General features: G+C 41.2%; 1 protein-coding gene across 2 annotated transcripts; it reads right to left on the bottom strand.

Moving 5' to 3' along the window:
* Positions 1 to 6079: 6079 nt before the first annotated feature.
* Positions 6080 to 16414, bottom strand: LOC124146065 (ribokinase-like). Of its 2 annotated transcripts, XM_046516133.2 has the most exons (8): positions 16283 to 16414; positions 13880 to 14012; positions 12553 to 12616; positions 12145 to 12207; positions 9998 to 10162; positions 9467 to 9558; positions 6992 to 7180; positions 6080 to 6323 (listed from the first exon to the last, which is right to left on the bottom strand). In XM_046516133.2, the coding sequence occupies exons 1-8, from the start codon at positions 16324 to 16326 to the stop codon at positions 6147 to 6149; spliced, it is 927 nt and encodes a 308-aa protein (XP_046372089.2). In that variant the 5' UTR covers positions 16327 to 16414; the 3' UTR covers positions 6080 to 6146. The 2 variants fall into 2 exon arrangements, with proteins under 2 accessions (XP_046372089.2, XP_046372098.2); XM_046516142.2 differs by lacking the exon at positions 9998 to 10162 and having other exon boundaries at positions 16283 to 16398.
* Between the last annotated feature and the right edge of the window lie 485 nt (positions 16415 to 16899).

The following is a 16899-nucleotide window of genomic DNA, read 5'->3' as shown; positions in this document are numbered from 1 at the left end:
ATCATATACATACGAATGAAATGTCCTGGAATGGAATGGTCTGGGTTGCTTTGAAGCTACCACTTCTAATTTTAGATTTATTATCTCCAGAACAGAAACCTCAGTATTTTGTGTTTGTTATAATTTCGGTTAATATAAGATTATATTTTTTGGTCAAATCTCGGAGTTTATGTTGTCATTCATAAAGTCTGTTTTTGAATTTGGCAATTAAAATGCTTATGGAATTTTCTTTGTTTTAAGCTCGTACCCATAAGAAGATGCATTCATCGCACACAAGGTTGGATCCACCTTTTTTTAAAAGGGACGGGTCCAAAATATCAAAATGCTCTCTCAGATAATGTGGCTGCCTACAACAAACTACATTTGGTTTGGTTTTCGAAAGGTTTGGCACACCATACCCCAGAAACATATCACTCCACACCCGACGAATCCGATGTTTCAGAGGTTGGTCCAGCCACCTGCACGTTGCACACGCTCCGGAAATTGACTAATATGTTGCCATGGCGACGAGTCTTGTTTAGCATCATGAAATTCGATTGCGCTGCAATCTATCAGTGCTGACCAGGTGGTCCCATATCGTCAAATCGATACTCAACGACCGATCTAACCAGGCGAATAAAGAGAGCTTATTTGCCGTGTAACCACATTCTGCCAACTGTACCGAGGCTGAGAACTGACTGGACATTTTACGCCGTGAGCAGCAATACCTGCACCGATTGACGACAAATTTGTGTATAGCCTCTAACCCTGGATTTCAACTGGCGTTTCATGAAGCGCCCTCATCATCAGGTATGGGAGTTACGACAGTCGCAGCGCTTTGTTTGCTTTGATGATGGAGTGAGTGAGTAAGTTGGGTTTAACGCCGCTTTTAACAGTCTTCCAGTTACATCACGGCGTGCCAGCCTAATGTGGGAGGAAAGCCCGAAGTGATACAGGTCTCAGACGTTTACCACTTCGGGGAAACCCACGAGAACGGGTATGGTGCTGACAAACCTAGAAACATAATCGGGGAACCCACAATTCCAGGTTTCTGGCTTGCCCAAGGGACGCAACTCTGCACAGCGAATCGCGGCGCCTCAGACGACTGGGACTTGTTTCAAGTTGGTAGAATCCCCATTTGATACCTTCTTACGACAATCCCGAGATGAGTTAATGAACGTTGTACTACACCCACTCTGCACAGAGTGACAGCATTATTATACTGTGTCCTGGATACAACCGACACTGGACCCGACAAACCAGGGCCCACTTGCACAAAGCGATTACTTTGCGCAAGTGGGCTCAGAAGTAGATAGCATGCATGAGATGAGCAACCACTCATGCCGACGGGGTACGATACTTCATGTCATTCAGTTTACACATTGTAACAACCCGATCCCAATATTAACTTATAGCATGGTGGTGGGAAAGCCTAGTTGTTGACGCCGAAGACCCGGGTTCGATTCCTCACGTGTGAAGCCCACAACTGACTCACTCACTAATAGCATGGGCCTAACTGTACCCAGGCTATCAGTCCCCATTGGGACCCGTGAAGATCCGGGTTAGAATAGGTCTTCAGCAACCCATGCTGGCCGTAAAAGCCGACTAACGGGATCGGGTGGTCAGACTCGCTGACTTGGTTTATGCACGTCATCGTATCCCAATTGCGTGGATCGATGCTCATGATGTCAATCACTGAATTGTCTGGTCCTGACTCGATCATTTACAGACCGCCGTCATATAGCTGGGATATTGCTGAGTGCAACGTTAAACAACAAATAAATAAACAAACAAACAATCCTCATTGGAGGAAATCCAGTCAGACTGACATGACTGGCGGAGAAGGGCAGTAACGTGTTGTATTACCTACGAGGGCAAACATATCGGGGTTCATTGTTTCCGTCATCCGGACGGCATTGTTGATTCGAATCTTATTGTGACGTGAGGTCGGAATGACCTCACACTAGAAACGACGTCACAGCTGAAGTATGTTGAAGTCATTCGACAAACTGTGGTTCGGCTGCTGTTGCGACTTGTTGTCCTTATACATGTTCTATTGGTAAACACTAAAGTCCGTCTCTGTGTGCAGACATCTTCCTCGGTAACAAATAGAACATTATATTCGTGTTCATGCCTACTATGTTTACGACACGCGTGCCTAAATTCCGGTATCCTCGCTCTGTTCGGGAAATACTGGAATTTAGACACTCGTGTCGTAAACATAGTATGACATGAACACTCATATAATATCCTCTATTTATTACCCATGGTGTTAGAAATACTTAGAGTTAATAAAAATTGTATGTGCATTGGTGCAAATATCACTTTGCACGCACCACTGAGATGTTTCGACCCTTACGACACTAGAAACGAGCTGCATAGTCGCCTTTTTCGGCAAGCATGGGTTGCTGAAGACCCTGATTTTCAAGGGTACCCCATGCTTGTAGTCAAAGAAGATTAAAATGACGATCGGGTGGTTAAAATGTGTAACCTGGTTGATGTGTGTCTCATCGTAACCTGACTGCGTTTGGCGTTGCTCATGCGATCAACCACTGGTTTCGACGGGCACATAGTTTTACGCCGCAGCCAGCAATGTCTCGACTACAACGCAGCAGTAAAATACTCGAATCCCATCGGTTTAGGTTTGGAGTGAGTGAAATGGGTTTGTTTTTTTAACAGTAAATGCTTTTAGGCATGCATATTGTGCAGGGGCATAATTGTGTGTAAATCCCTATTTTTAGACATAAGAAAATAATTTCACCGTATCACTTAACGGTCTTTTGATAACGTAATCCAATATAGGATATCATAACATAACTGATAATAGTTATAAATATTTATTGGTGTAAATAATTGAAATTATATTTTTCTATCATTTTACTATACAGTAAATTACGGTTGTAACGAACTCAAAGGGACCACGTATTTTAGTTCGTTACAACCGAAGTTCGTTATAAGCATATATATACAGAAAATATACAGCAAATGGACGGGATCAAAACACATTTCGTTATATCCGTCAGTTCGTAATAAGCGTGTTCGTAATAAACGTAGTATACTGTATATATTAACATAACAAGTTGTGTCTTCTATTGTGTTTATTCCTTGTATGTATATTGTTATGTGTTGACACTCAAGTTGAAACGCGAAGGTTAACCCAGAAATGGGTACGTGCAGAACTAAATCGTGAAATCATTAAATAACCACACAAGATCAATGAATAATTAACAATTTATATTGAAATACAGGATTAGGTTTCCAGTGATAAAAGACAATGGGTCGAATGATGCGCATGCTCCGTTCTTAAATCCCCGGAAACAGTGTGGGATACTAGCAGATAAAAGTCTGTGCATTCAGAGAGGTATCCCGTCCGCCCCTGGCATGTGGACAACACGCAGCTCAACTCGCCCTTGTATTGCTCTTATATAGGTAGACAGACAGGCAGACAGACAGACAGAATATTTCATTTTAGTCTCACCCCAGGTACAGACAACATTTAACTGAGCCATCCCTGACGGGATTATGAGAGACGTAATTATATAATATAATATTTAGTATAAAATATAATGCACAATGTAATCATCCACACTATCGATACACACACGTACTTCTAAAACCTAAAATATATATGCAGGTTTTGGCACAAACTTTCATAATATTTGGGCAAGGCATGGATATTTTAAATTTTTCTTCGTCAGGGGCTGTAAAAAAATCAGGGTTAAACTGAAAACATAGTGTAAACATATCTATTGTTAAATGCTTATAAAGTGGACACTGGAGTAACACATGCATCTCATCCTCCACAGATTCCGGGCAACTGAAACAGGTTCGTTCTTCAACCGGTTTGTTGCAGTACCGTCCCGTTTCTATATGGAGGGGTGTCACCTCTCAAGTATGATTAAGCCTCGGAAGTCAGACTTGAAGGTTCGATACTGTCGAAGTTTATTACCTCCCTTGCCTCGTCTGCTCCCGGGACATATGAGCTTCCGCTTCCACTCACCAATGAAATTGTTGATTAAAGCATTTTTAACAGTTGTAACAACATACTTGGCTTTGAGTCGGTTATTTAAATCAAACAGTTTTATCAAATTTAGCAATTTCAATTTTGAGTGAACTCGTTTGATCAATCTTTCTTATTATACAGTCTGGCCCACTGGAACAGTTTATATGTCAGCCTCTGTGTGTTCAGACTCTAACATCTTGTATAGAAACGCATCACGCTTCCCCACAATCTCACTTCCGGGGGTGTCCACCCCATATCCCCGTGTACAGCTGCATTTGGAGCGTGTTTCTTCACACCCACAAAAAAAACTTCATGGCTCGATTTTGTACTGTGCTTACTAGTGCTACGTTGCTGCTACCTCATATGGCTGATCCATAGACGATAGTTGACCTTCACCAAGAGTCATACAGCTTGGTGAAGGTGTTATACCCCATGCCGCCATAATAGACCTATTATATGGTCTCTGATTAAACACATGTAAAACAAGGAATTCATCTTCTGTGTACATTTTGTTATTTAGCCTACAGTGAGGACATACTCTTAAATGGTAAGGTGCATTAGCGTATTTTCCTGTTTCTGTCATAAGTCTAAAATTACCACATCTAAGGCTTGTGAAACATATTCTCAAATGTAAAGGAATAGCACTGCGCAGATATTTCCCACATGTAAAAATGTCTAATATGACACATAGTTGGCACATTTATGAGAAGTGCGTAGTGTTGAATACCAGTTTTGTTTAAGACTATCAAAAAGTCTTATTTTAAATAATCTGATAAAAATGTTCATATTCCTGACATCCTGGCTAATCCATACAAAACCAAACCCAAATTGAAAACACTGGGTACGTCACGTTCACCCGAAGGCATTGGGTAAAGGGAAGTAACTCGGTTCGTTTGCGTCGCCTGCCACGAGTTTTGCCAGTACTGCGGACGTCTATTCCGGACCTGTATGGGTTAATGTCGGTAAGAAAAATTCGTTGTCAACCGACCCCCCGGTGAACATAGTGTGATGTACCCTGTGTGACGGCTCGGGGTACATATATTCATACATAAGGTACATCACACCATTACCCCTAGGGATGGGTGACAACTTACACTGCCACCATAACGCTCGATATTTTATGAGCGTTTCATTCAATTTGCGTTCACAAACATTAATCAGAAATAACCTACCGGGGTACAATGATCTACTGGCACTAGGGCTGGGACGGGTAGCTCGGGTACTCGGGTCGGGTAGGTCCTGACTAGGACCAGGTTACCCACAGGTCCGGACCCGTGTTTAGTCACGTGATATATTGTTTAATGACAAAAACTCACTACGGCTCAGTGGTTACACTACAAGTCGCTAATTTTCGCATTTCTTTTGACAATGCACACATTCCTTTTGACTATATGTTTGAGAGCAGATAAACCTTTTTCACCTCACCTCACCTGATTGGTGATCATTGTGTCAAGCATAGACCACATGTCCACCGCAAGTATGCAAAGTGATACTTTGTAACAAGATTTCAAATGAGCCAAAAGACACAATCACAAAATTGAAAAGAAATTTATAAAATGAAGTTTCATTTCGCCTGTTTTGGTGGATTAAAAAGACAAAAGACATGACAATAAAAGCAAACAATTAATCTGTGAACTTTATAAAGAATAATTTACCTGAGATCACATTATTTCCCTGAGTAATTTCACTTTAAAAGTAACAACACTCACAACAACATCGTGCATATCGGCATGCAGACAATACCGGTATATATAAGGACATCACACTTCATAGTATATTGGTAGAGCTAGCAGAGTGTCGCCAAGTACCACAAACAGATCTTAGCTTCAACTGTCTTATCTCTAATTCTTTCACATGACATATCCTGCTAAGAGATCGCCAATATTTGATATTCTTGGGTAAGAGGTGACTATGCTTGTCGTAAGAGGCGACAAACAGGATTGGGTGGTCAGACTCGCTTTCTTGGTGGATGCATGTCATCGTATCCAAATTGATTAGATAGATGATCATTATGTCAATCACTGGATTGTCTGGTCAAGATTTTATTATTTACTGAACGTCACCATATAGCTGAAATATTGCTGAGTGAGGCAAACATACAAACAAAACTTCATATGTCCAATCATCGAATGTAATGTAGTTTGTATGACTCTGGTAAAGACTATCACTGGAACAGCTCTGATGGCAGCTCCTTCCTGCTGGGGAAGCTGGTTTGTGTGCCCATAGCTTGTACACTGATGGCTGCCAGACGACTGGAGCGAGTCAGGGCCTCAATGATGGTCATGTTGGGGTACAAGGCAAGGTAGAAGGCCAAGGCTCCAAGGAAGGCATCCCCTGCTCCCTGAAATAACAGGGGAGTTTCAGTACAATGTGTCCTCAGAACTTATTGATTTTGTTACTATTGTTATTATCATCATCAACATCATCATAACCATAATAATCATCATTATCTCTGGTGATTCCTGGGCCCACTTGCACAAAGCGATCTTAACGCTACGACTATTGTAAGCCTTTGTTAAAGTATGGGAGTTACGATCATATTAGCGCTAAGATTGCTTTGTGCAAGTGGGCCCTGGAAAGAATATAGGTCATCAGCAACCAATGCGTATATGAAATAGGTGGCTACTCTTGGGCCCACTTGCACAAAGTGATCTTAGCGCTACAACTATTGTAAGCCTATGTTAAAGTATGGGAGTTACGATCATCTTAGTGCTAACATCGCTTTGTGCAAGTGGGCCTTGGTGTCTTGATTGATTGCATGGCATTGTATCACTAGTGTGGGGACATGCTCATGATGTTATTCACTGGCTTGTCTGGTCCAGACTCCATTATGTACAGACCGCTGTCCTATAGCTTGAATATTGCTGAGTGCAGTCTTAAACATCATCATTATCATATTTACCGGTAATTAACCTGATTTGAAAAACAATATTTGATTTCCCAGGGAAGCAGTTCCGTTGTTCAGGATCTGTGTTGTCATGGAAACAAGGAATTGCCTGATGTACTCACTGTTGTGTCCACAGGAGTCACTTTAGGGCAGGGTACAACGTGAGGGTCTCGCTCTGACTGTGATACATACAGGGAACCCAGTTCCCCTAGCGTAAGGACAACAGAGTTACATCCCTTGTCTAGCAGAGCAAGCACTGCTGCCTTGGCTTCCTCTATACTGGACACCTTCTGGCCAGTGAGAATCTCTGCCTGTAAGCAAAAATGAAATATGGTATTTTGGATATTGAACAATTGAAGAAGAATGTCTTTTCTTGGTTATGACAGGCTTATGGTTTTGGACATGTTGTTCAAGACTCATTATCCAAGATAACCTGAAAAGAAGCAACAAGTCTCAGTAGCTCACCTGTATTGTTCTGGAAAATTTGCAAAATGGGAACAGAAATGAGTGAATGTTGTTTAACGCTGCGTCAGCCTTAAACCAGCTCTATCATGGCAGACTGTACATAATTCTGGGCCAGTAACTGAAAACAGCAGAATGAATCTTTGCCATCTGGGCAACCAAACCGAAAAAATCAACCAAACTGATTCGCCTCTTACCAAAAACAACAGAAAAATGGGGACCTGAAACTAACCCAGATTTCCATGAATATAAATCATAAAGGCCAAACTATTTGTTCACCTAAAGTATCCCAATTGCGTAGATCGATGCTCATGATTTCAGTCATTAGATTGTCTAGTCTAGACTTGATTATGTACAGACTGCTGCCATTTAGCTGGAATATTGATGTGTGTGGGGTTAAACAACAAACAAACAAAAAAGAAACAATATCCTAAAAATCAAATTTCACAATGATAAATGCCGAAAATACTGAGATTGCTGCCAAGGTTAGCAAATCAGACACAACTTCTTTGTTAAGTCATCACTGCTGGCATTGTGTACACAAAACTGCACTGCCACCAACCAAGGTGACGTGCAACATGCACAAGCAGCCCTGTTTAGTATTAAGCCTTATAAAAGCCATCAACACTTGAACCTCCAGTTTCCACTCTGTATAGGCCTATGTATGGTGTGTGAAGTGATGTTGGAAATGTAAATATTTACACAGACTGAGAGATTGACAGATGTACGCTGAATCTCAGCAGTGTACCATTTGATCTAGCCTCACAAACAGACAAACCAGGGGTCACTGTTGAGCCGATGCCCAATTTACAGACAAACCCAGGGTCACTGTTGAGCCGATGCCCAATTTACAGACAAACCAGGGGTCACTGTTGAGCCGATGCCCAATTTACAGACAAACCAGGGGTCACTGTTGAGCTGATGCCCAATTTACAGACAAACCAGGGGTCACTGTTGAGCTGATGCCCAATTTACAGACAATTCAGGGGTCACTGTTGAGCCGATGCCCAATTTACAGACAAACCAGGGGTTACTGTTGAACAAAAACCACATTTACAGACAAACCAGGGGTCATTGGTTAAGCCAATGCCCAATTTACAGACAATCCATGGGTCACTGTTGAGCCGATGCCCAATTTACAGACAAACCAGGGGTCTCTGTTGAGCCGATGCCCAATTTACAGACAAACCAGGGATAACTGTTGAGCCGATGCCCAATTTACAGACAAACCAAGGGTCACTGTTGAGCCGATGCCCAATTTACAGACAAACCAGGGGTCACTGTTGAGCCAATGCCCAATTTACAGACAATCCTGGGGTCACTGTTGAGCCGATGCCCAATTTACAGACAAACCAGGGGTCACTGTTGAGCCGATGCCCAATTTACAGACAAACCAGAGGTCACTGTTGAACCAATGCCCAATTTACAGACAAACCAGGGGTCACTGTTGAGCCGATGCCCAATTTACAGACAAAACAGGGGTCACTGTTGAGCCAATGCCCAATTTACAGACAAAACAGGGGTCACTGTTGAACCGATGCCCAATTTACAGACAAACCAGGGGTCACTGTTGAGCTGATGCCCAATTTACAGACAAACAAGGGGTCACTGTTGAGCCGATGCCCAATTTACAGACAAACCAGGGGTCACTGTTGAGCCGATGCCCAATTTACAGACAAACCAGGGGTCACTGTTGAGCCGATGCCCAATTTACAGACAAAACAGGGGTCACTGTTGAGCCGATGCCCAATTTACAGACAAACCAGGGGTCACTGTTGAACAAATACCACATTTACAGACAAACCAGGGATCACTGTTGAGCCGATGCCCAATTTACAGACAATCCAGGGGTCACTGTTGAGCCGATGCCCAATTTACAGACAAACCAGGGGTCACTGTTGAGCTGATGCCAAATTTACAGACAAACCAGGGGTCACTGTTGAGCTGATGCCCAATTTACAGACAAACCAGGGGTCACTGTTGAGCTGATGCCCAATTTACAGACAAACCAGGGGTCACTGTTGAACTGATGCCCAATGTAGTCACCTCCAATATTAGGCATGATGTATTGGACCTTTTTGCTTTGAAGGCCATGAAGATAGAAAATAGAAATAACATGTATGCCATTTTTTTACCTCAGTTTCATTGGCACAGAAGATGTCACAGTCTGAGTACAGCTCTGTCGGAAGGCTCTCCTGAGCAGGGGCGGGATTGAAGATGCTTTTAACTGTTGACAAAAACAAAGGTCAAATGTCATCCCAGCAGCCAATGGATAACTGGTAGAATGAAACAGTAATTTTATAATCATCATCAATTTGAATTACCTGTAAAAATGGGACAAGATTCAAAATAATCCTATGTAATTACCATGGGACGAAGAACCAGGAGAAGACAAGAAGCCAAGCTTTGAGTACCATAATTATTGGGTACATAATCGAGTCTGGACCAGACGATCCAGTGATTAATATCATGAGTATCGATCCACGTAATTGGGATCGATGACATGCATCAACCAAGTCAGCGAGCCTGACCACCTGATCCCGTTAGTTGCCTCTTACGACAAGCATAGTCAACTTTTACGGCAAGCATGGGTTGCTGAAGACCTATTCTACCCCAGATCTTCACTCTCTCCTGGAATCCCCATGGGGAGACAATATGGTGCCTACCTCCACGTTTCCTGGCGATGTGCAGAGCAGTGAGAGTTGACTGGACTGGGATCTCCAGCTGACACAGAATCACCTTGCTTGTCATGATCAGATGCTCCGCCGCTGCAACGTCTCTGTCACTCAACAACATGTTCGCACCGGCAACGATCACTATGGAGTTTTGACCTGAGGGACATTTAACATGTTGAAACAGCACTGGCAGCATCAGTTGTGTATTCTGTTAAAGGGGCACTGTGCTCCTGCAGCCCATTTCCAGTCTAGATGTTGTTATAGTGCCCTGTGTGACATTGTGACACTGTCTCGGTGTTCTTAGGGTCATCTTTACATACTAAACTGATAAGCATACCGATAACACAGATAGAGTTGGATGTGGTGTTTGAATGACTTGAATCAAGCTGGGAGTGCCAAGCTGCTCGAGCCAAGTACCCCTTTAAAATTAATATTCTATGGAAGTAGTTGCCGCTTTATGCCCCCCTTTCACTACGACCACAAATATCCTGAATCATCCTGAATCGGAAACTTTCAAAATTCTTGTTGATTCGGCCAATAATGCAAACTTTTGTTGCTAATCGGGTGGAAAAATATGAAGAATGCCGGGAATGGGTTAAGAAACATGTACGGATCATGCATGAATTGTAAGAATCACCCGTAACTATGTTAGGAATATGCTGAATGTTGTTCTTACTAAATTCTTACATGATTTGTAGTTGACTCGGGACATTCATGGCTGTTTTGGGATGTTTTCAGGTTGAGGATAAGAAATTTTGGGAGCCACAAATCAGTAAAAATAGCCAAGAATGCAAAAGAATCGATTATGAAGTTGTTACAGAACATAAGAATTAATTACGAATAGATTACAATACAGCCTCGAAAGTTTTTGACAAACAAAAAATTTCTTGCCGATTCAACGAACTCCAGTGAACTGTACGAATGTTTGGGAATCAAATAAGATTCAAGAACTTCAAGAAATGATTGAGATTTATCTACGAACATGAAAAATGTCCTATTCGGGGTGAGTCGGGATATTCGTGGTCGTAGTGAAATAGGGGCTTTAGACAGTATTTCAGTTATGTCACAGAGTCAGTTTAATGTGGGAGAAAAACCCAAAAGTGATGCAGGTCTTAGATGCTCACCACTTTGGTGAAACCCATGATAAGATGCCATGGATATGGTGCTGATAAACCGAAAACTGAGAGAATTGTGGCCACCTGTTTTCCCCTACCGGAGTATTGTGAGTCACCAGGGTAATTGGGTATCACAACAAATGATCATGTTTCACCTCAATTGTCATATTCAAATGATGTACATAGTTACCAATGACACCAGGGCTGAGACGGGTCATAATTACTACCTGGGTACCTGACCCCCTATTACCTGACCCCACCTGGGTAGGTCTCAAGAGCTGGGTAGAAAATATCCTATTGGGAATTATTTTACCAGAGCCCTGGCCAAAAATATTTAGACACACGTATATAACATTCTGTTCATGCATACACTGCAGTTGACTACTATTTATCTTTACTCAAACATATAAAAAAGAAATGTGCGCATAGCTGGAAAGAAATGGGAACGTTAGCAACTTGTACAGTTACTAAGGAGTTTTAATGCTTTTGTCACTAAACAATACATCATGTGACTAACTGTGGGTCCAGGTAGTCATGTTGGTACTCGTGTCCTACTCAGGAGCCACCCAAGCCAGGTACCCGAATCACCCATCCCAGCCCTACATGACACATACCCTTATGTTTCATATTCCATTCAACAATTCAAAAGTACACCACTGACTTGTATGGATGTATGGATAAGAAGGGGAGGGTGCTCATATCTTAATGGCTGGACAAGTCATGGGGGGGTGTTTATTAAGGGGCTGGGAGGTTGCTAATTATATTGATTGTGGTATGTGACTCGTGACAGCAATATTCCATCCACTTCACAGCAGCCTGTATATAATTATGTCCCAACCAGTGACTGAAAACATGAGCAAAGATCCATGCCATCTGGCCACGATGACATGCACTCAGCCCACCAGCCTTGAACCAGCAAATTGAGTGCTTGGGAGACACTGCTATTCTAACCCAGGTTTTTGCATACAAACATTAGCAGGGCAATGTCCCTCATAACAGCAATCTGGGGATGTATTCACAAACCATCGTCGCTGACTGTGATAGGTGCTACTCCTGTTGATGCGTCTGCAGTCACCCCGACATGACCTGGGAAGGGAAGAGTCAGTTAGTCAGGTTTTACAGCACTTTCATACAATGATTGTTGTACGGGAAAGATTTTAATATTTTGCAGTTTACAGATACAGTTTTCCTCAGCAAAAACAGTTTTGAATATTAATCATCTTTCCGTGACTGCCCTATGTACAGAAATGTCAACTAGCCTCCACAGACATTGAAATGTACCTTTAGGATTACTTGTCAATAAAACAAACAATAAATACTGGGTGATTTTGAAAGCGTATGGAAATAACAAGTGACTTTACTATGCAGTTGAATTGAAGTGAGCAGTTCTTACTGAACCAAAAATATTGTCTGACCCAACATAAAACTCACCAATATCAATGTTGTTGTCTTTAAAATTCTGAATATAATTTTTTCCAAAGCTATCATCTCCAACCTGAGAATTAAAGACAGAAAACAATCAGCATTATCAAATGTTGCATTTGAAATCTCACACTGCACAGTCAATTCTAAATTCAATTCACTGTAAACACATTATGTGTTGATACACATCAGCAAACCATGCATTATTTACATGTAGAAGAGATTCAGTTCAAAATGGTGATTGGTGGTCAGACTGTGGCTTGGCTGTTTGTATAGATCATTGCCCACAGTTTCAGTCACATTGTTTGTTTGCACTCGCCTATATTCCAGCTGTATGACGGCTGTCTGTAAATAATCAAGTTTCAACCAGACAACCCAGTGACTGACTTCATTATTCCATGCAACTGGGATACGATGACATGCAATTAACCAAGTCAGTGAGCCTGACCACCAGATACATTTAGTTGCCTCTTACAACAAGCGTTGGTTCCCAGGGACCTGTTATCTTAACCAGAATCTCCATGGTCACTGATTTGTCTGGTCCAAACTTGGTAATATTCATAAAACATTCACTCATTTTGTTTACTTACAAAACAGTCTTCAGAAAGGAAAACAATGTTATCCTAAGAGAAGAATAAAATTGGTTGTACTTGAGTAAGTACTATTATATGTCTCAAACTAAATCTTTAAACCTTTCACAGCCATCACTCTTTTTAGGGCGTCACCTGTCTTATTTTTCTTTTAAGGTCCCAAATGGTGATTTATGGATAAATGTGCATTGATTATAGGATTTAATCTAAAAGAAAAACTTACCCGAATCAGTTAATTAAGTGGTTCATTTGTGTACTTAATCATGTTTAATAGAATAAGCTACTTGTCAAATCTTGTCAAATAGACTATGCTTGTCGTAAGACGTGACTAACGGGATTGGGGGGTCAGGCTGTCACAGGTGCACAGGATGTCAATCACTGGATTGTCTGGTCCAGACTTGATTATTTACAGAACGCCGTCATATAGCTGGAATAATGCTGAGTGCGGCATTAAACAACAAACAAACAAATCTGAACAAATTAGAACAATTTCCCCCTTGCTTTTCTTTGTGACTGGACACAAGGTTTTTTTCTTAAAAATATATTGTCTCATTTCATAATGGAGAAAGTATGGTAAGTGATTGGCCTGTCCAGGTGAATCATTTTGTTGTAATATCAGAAACATGTCTTATGTTTGTTAGATCAACTATTTGGTGTTTTTGTCTAATTTCAGAAAAGTGTAAAACCTTTACTATGCTTTCATCATGTTCATACGTGTTTTTTTAACATAGTACAACTTGAAGTACCTTTGCAACCATGGCTGTCTTGGCTCCCAGCTTGGCGGCCATCACACACTGGTTAGCTCCCTTGCCACCAAAGCCAATCTGAAATTTGGTGCCATGGATAGTCTCCCCTGGTTTGGGTTGTCTTGGAGCATAGCTGTAAAGAAATATCACAAAGTAGTAATTGTCTTTCCCAGTAAAAACTGAAGAGAGTTCACTAAAACATTCACTAAAACATCTGTTAAAGTTGTAAAGAGTAGCTGTTGGCACAGAAACCCCAACCATACGTGGACCCAGAAGCATGCGCAGGGTTGCACAGGTGGGCACTAGAAAGTTGTAAAGCCGAGCAAGTGTTCTAAGTGCAAGAGCATTACAACACCATAATTTTCTCATTTGTTGGCATGTTTCAAAAAAATAAAACATGAATTGACAAATCTAAAGATGCACCACTCCTCTTCCCAAACAGTGGCATCGGCTATTCCAGTGGAGGGATGGAAGGCGTTATGTGGATTATGTGTTGAATTTAGCAATAATAACTGGGGACGCAAAGAATAGGTTTCTCTCATTTCCCTCATGTGGGATCGAACCTAGACCTTCAGTCGTGACAAGCAAATACCTTCACCACTCGGTTTCCCCATCACTCTCAGGGATGTAAAGGGAGGGCACGGCTGGCCCAGTCGTCTAAGGTGCCGGGATTTGCTGTGCAGAGTTGCGTCCCTTTGGGCATGCCAGAAACCTATGATTGTGGGTTCAAATCCTGGTTCGCCCTGATTATGTTTCTAGGTTTGTCAGCACCATACCTGTGCTCGTGGGTTTCACCGAAGTGGTAAACGTCTGAGACCTGCATCACTTCGGGCTTTCCTCCCACATTAATAAAACTGATAACTGGAATACTGTTAAAAGCGGGGTTAATCCCAACTCACTCACTCACTCACTCACTCACTCACTCACTCACTCACTCAGTGAATGTAAACATTGAAAAGACATCTCAATATATTTCTACAACACACATTCCAACCTTAAGGATGTTCACTGGTAGGTATTGAGAGTATTTAACTTTTTATAAGATAAATTAATTAGTAAAAAATTTAGAATTACCTAACTGTCCAAGTAAAGAAAGACAGGGATCAGAGTGCATTTTCTTGCAGATTCTCACTTTACTTTAGAGCTATATAGAGTCAACACTCACTGTGTTAACAGTTTTGCAAAAAGTATAATTAATACTATTTAACTTTATAAAGAATGTTAACAACATATGGATAAAACATTCACCTATAAAAAAACACCATCATAACATCACTACATCAGTGTGCACATTTATTAGCAAATCTATAGAAACATGCATTATTACGTATTTCCCTCAGTCTCGAACATGCATCGACATTCCATTGATGAAATCAGTGTTATGATGGCATGCAACAAGATTTTGATGCAGTGATGTCTTATTTTATTAAACATTGCGGCACTTCACTGTAAGCAATATGATCTGTCATAAACTGGGAAGGAATGAGCATTTTGTAAATATAATAACACCCTATCTTTGACAATTTGACTTTTAGTTTATGGTTTCATATTGGTGATAGTCTGACTTGAGATGTGTCGCTAAAGGACTTTCCATACAGGACAGTTGCAGAGTGAACACAAAACTATAACACCAGATATCCTTCATACTACTGTAGTTAAGTTATAACATCATAAACACAAAATTGCTCTCAGTGTTAAGTCAGTCCTATGACTGACGGCACAACAGATTTGTTTTGATCCAACAGATACAGTTCAGTATTCCATCAAAATATGACACCTCTGCACATATTTCTACAGGTCCAACTTCTGTCCCAGGCCTAAAACAATTGTTGTTCCAATTCAGTTTAACATAATCATAGCTAGCTTTGTAACTTGTAGTTCACTGATACTAGGACTGAAGAAAATGAGAAAATGTCTTAATACTTTAGGTTTTACATTATTGCACTGCATGCAATGCAAATATTTCAGAACTAAAGAGAATTTTTAAACAAATAAAAAGTTTGCACAAAATTAAGCCTTTCCCCCAAATTTGTTTAAATACATACAAAAATACTCAGTCTCCATAGTCACATATCCTCAAATGTATTTTTTAGCACATTTTTAACATGTTAATTTACTATATCGTATGTGATGTGTTAACCATTAGGGGGCTCAAGTGGAATTTATTTTACAAAGATGCACATAATTATAAAATTGACCAGTGTAAGTATTTTATGTAAAAAATAATTATTTGAGGGTTGAACCAAGCCATCACTATCAGCCACGCCCACTCAACCTTGTGTTTTTGCTGCGAGGTCCGCGCGATAACTGTTATGTCGGAATAACTGTTGTACTATCGATGCGTGTATATATAGATATACACGGTGCTCGGTGTATTGAGTTTTAGCTGGTAAATCATCATACCTGACTAAATCAGTCATGCAACTTCCAACGACTGTCACGTCCATGTGTTAATGCAGTAGCGTGCTGAAGGGTAGCAGAATTAGAAATAGCCACACGAGCATCGAAACGGAAGTAGAAGTCTTTCATGGGGTCGGTGTCTTGCGCACCCTTGCTGCGCCCACAACAACTAGCTATTTACGTACGCTTCATAAGCGACTCGATTGGCAACTTCTGAATACAACTATATATTCCCAGGTATCAAGTTTGGGTTGTTGCTTACTTACTTACTTACTTACTTACTTACTTACTTACTTACTTACTTTGGAGATTTAACGTGCGCTTTCCGACTGATGCGTATTTCGCACTCGGGTTGTTGCATGCCGCTGCAGATTATATACGTCAGAACGACCTTTCATCCGACCAATCAAAACGACGCTTACCAGATCATGAAAGTGACAGTCGGAATGTGTTTTCTAATCATGCAACCTCGAAAACGTTTACACGGGATATTCTAGGTGCTTTCTAATTGGCTGTCGTTTCAGTGGTCGGTCAAAGTTCACGAAAGGTCGTTCTGACGTGATCCGTAATTGGATGTCCTCAGATCTTTGTTTAGCGCCAGCGAGAACTTAGATCTGATT

This window comes from Haliotis rufescens, unplaced genomic scaffold, assembly GCF_023055435.1.
Source record: "Haliotis rufescens isolate VD_foot unplaced genomic scaffold, xgHalRufe1.0.p SCAF_3, whole genome shotgun sequence".
Lineage (NCBI taxonomy): Eukaryota > Metazoa > Mollusca > Gastropoda > Lepetellida > Haliotidae > Haliotis > Haliotis rufescens.
Note: the sequence above shows the minus strand (reverse complement) of the source record. Positions and strands in the feature narration are given on the sequence as shown.

What these genes read in the sequence shown, in the direction of transcription:
- LOC124146065 (XM_046516133.2), bottom strand. Translation starts at nt 16,326, where the DNA reads ATGGACGTGACAGTCGTTGGAAGTTGCATGACTGATTTAGTCAG. An exon ending in AGACAGCCATGGTTGCAAAG is followed by an intron (nt 12,617 to 13,879) that starts GTACTTCAAGTT and finishes TTTAATTCTCAG; the next exon opens with GTTGGAGATGATAGCTTTGG. An exon ending in TCTGTGCCAATGAAACTGAG is followed by an intron (nt 7,181 to 9,466) that starts GTAAAAAAATGG and finishes TTTTGCTTACAG; the next exon opens with GCAGAGATTCTCACTGGCCA.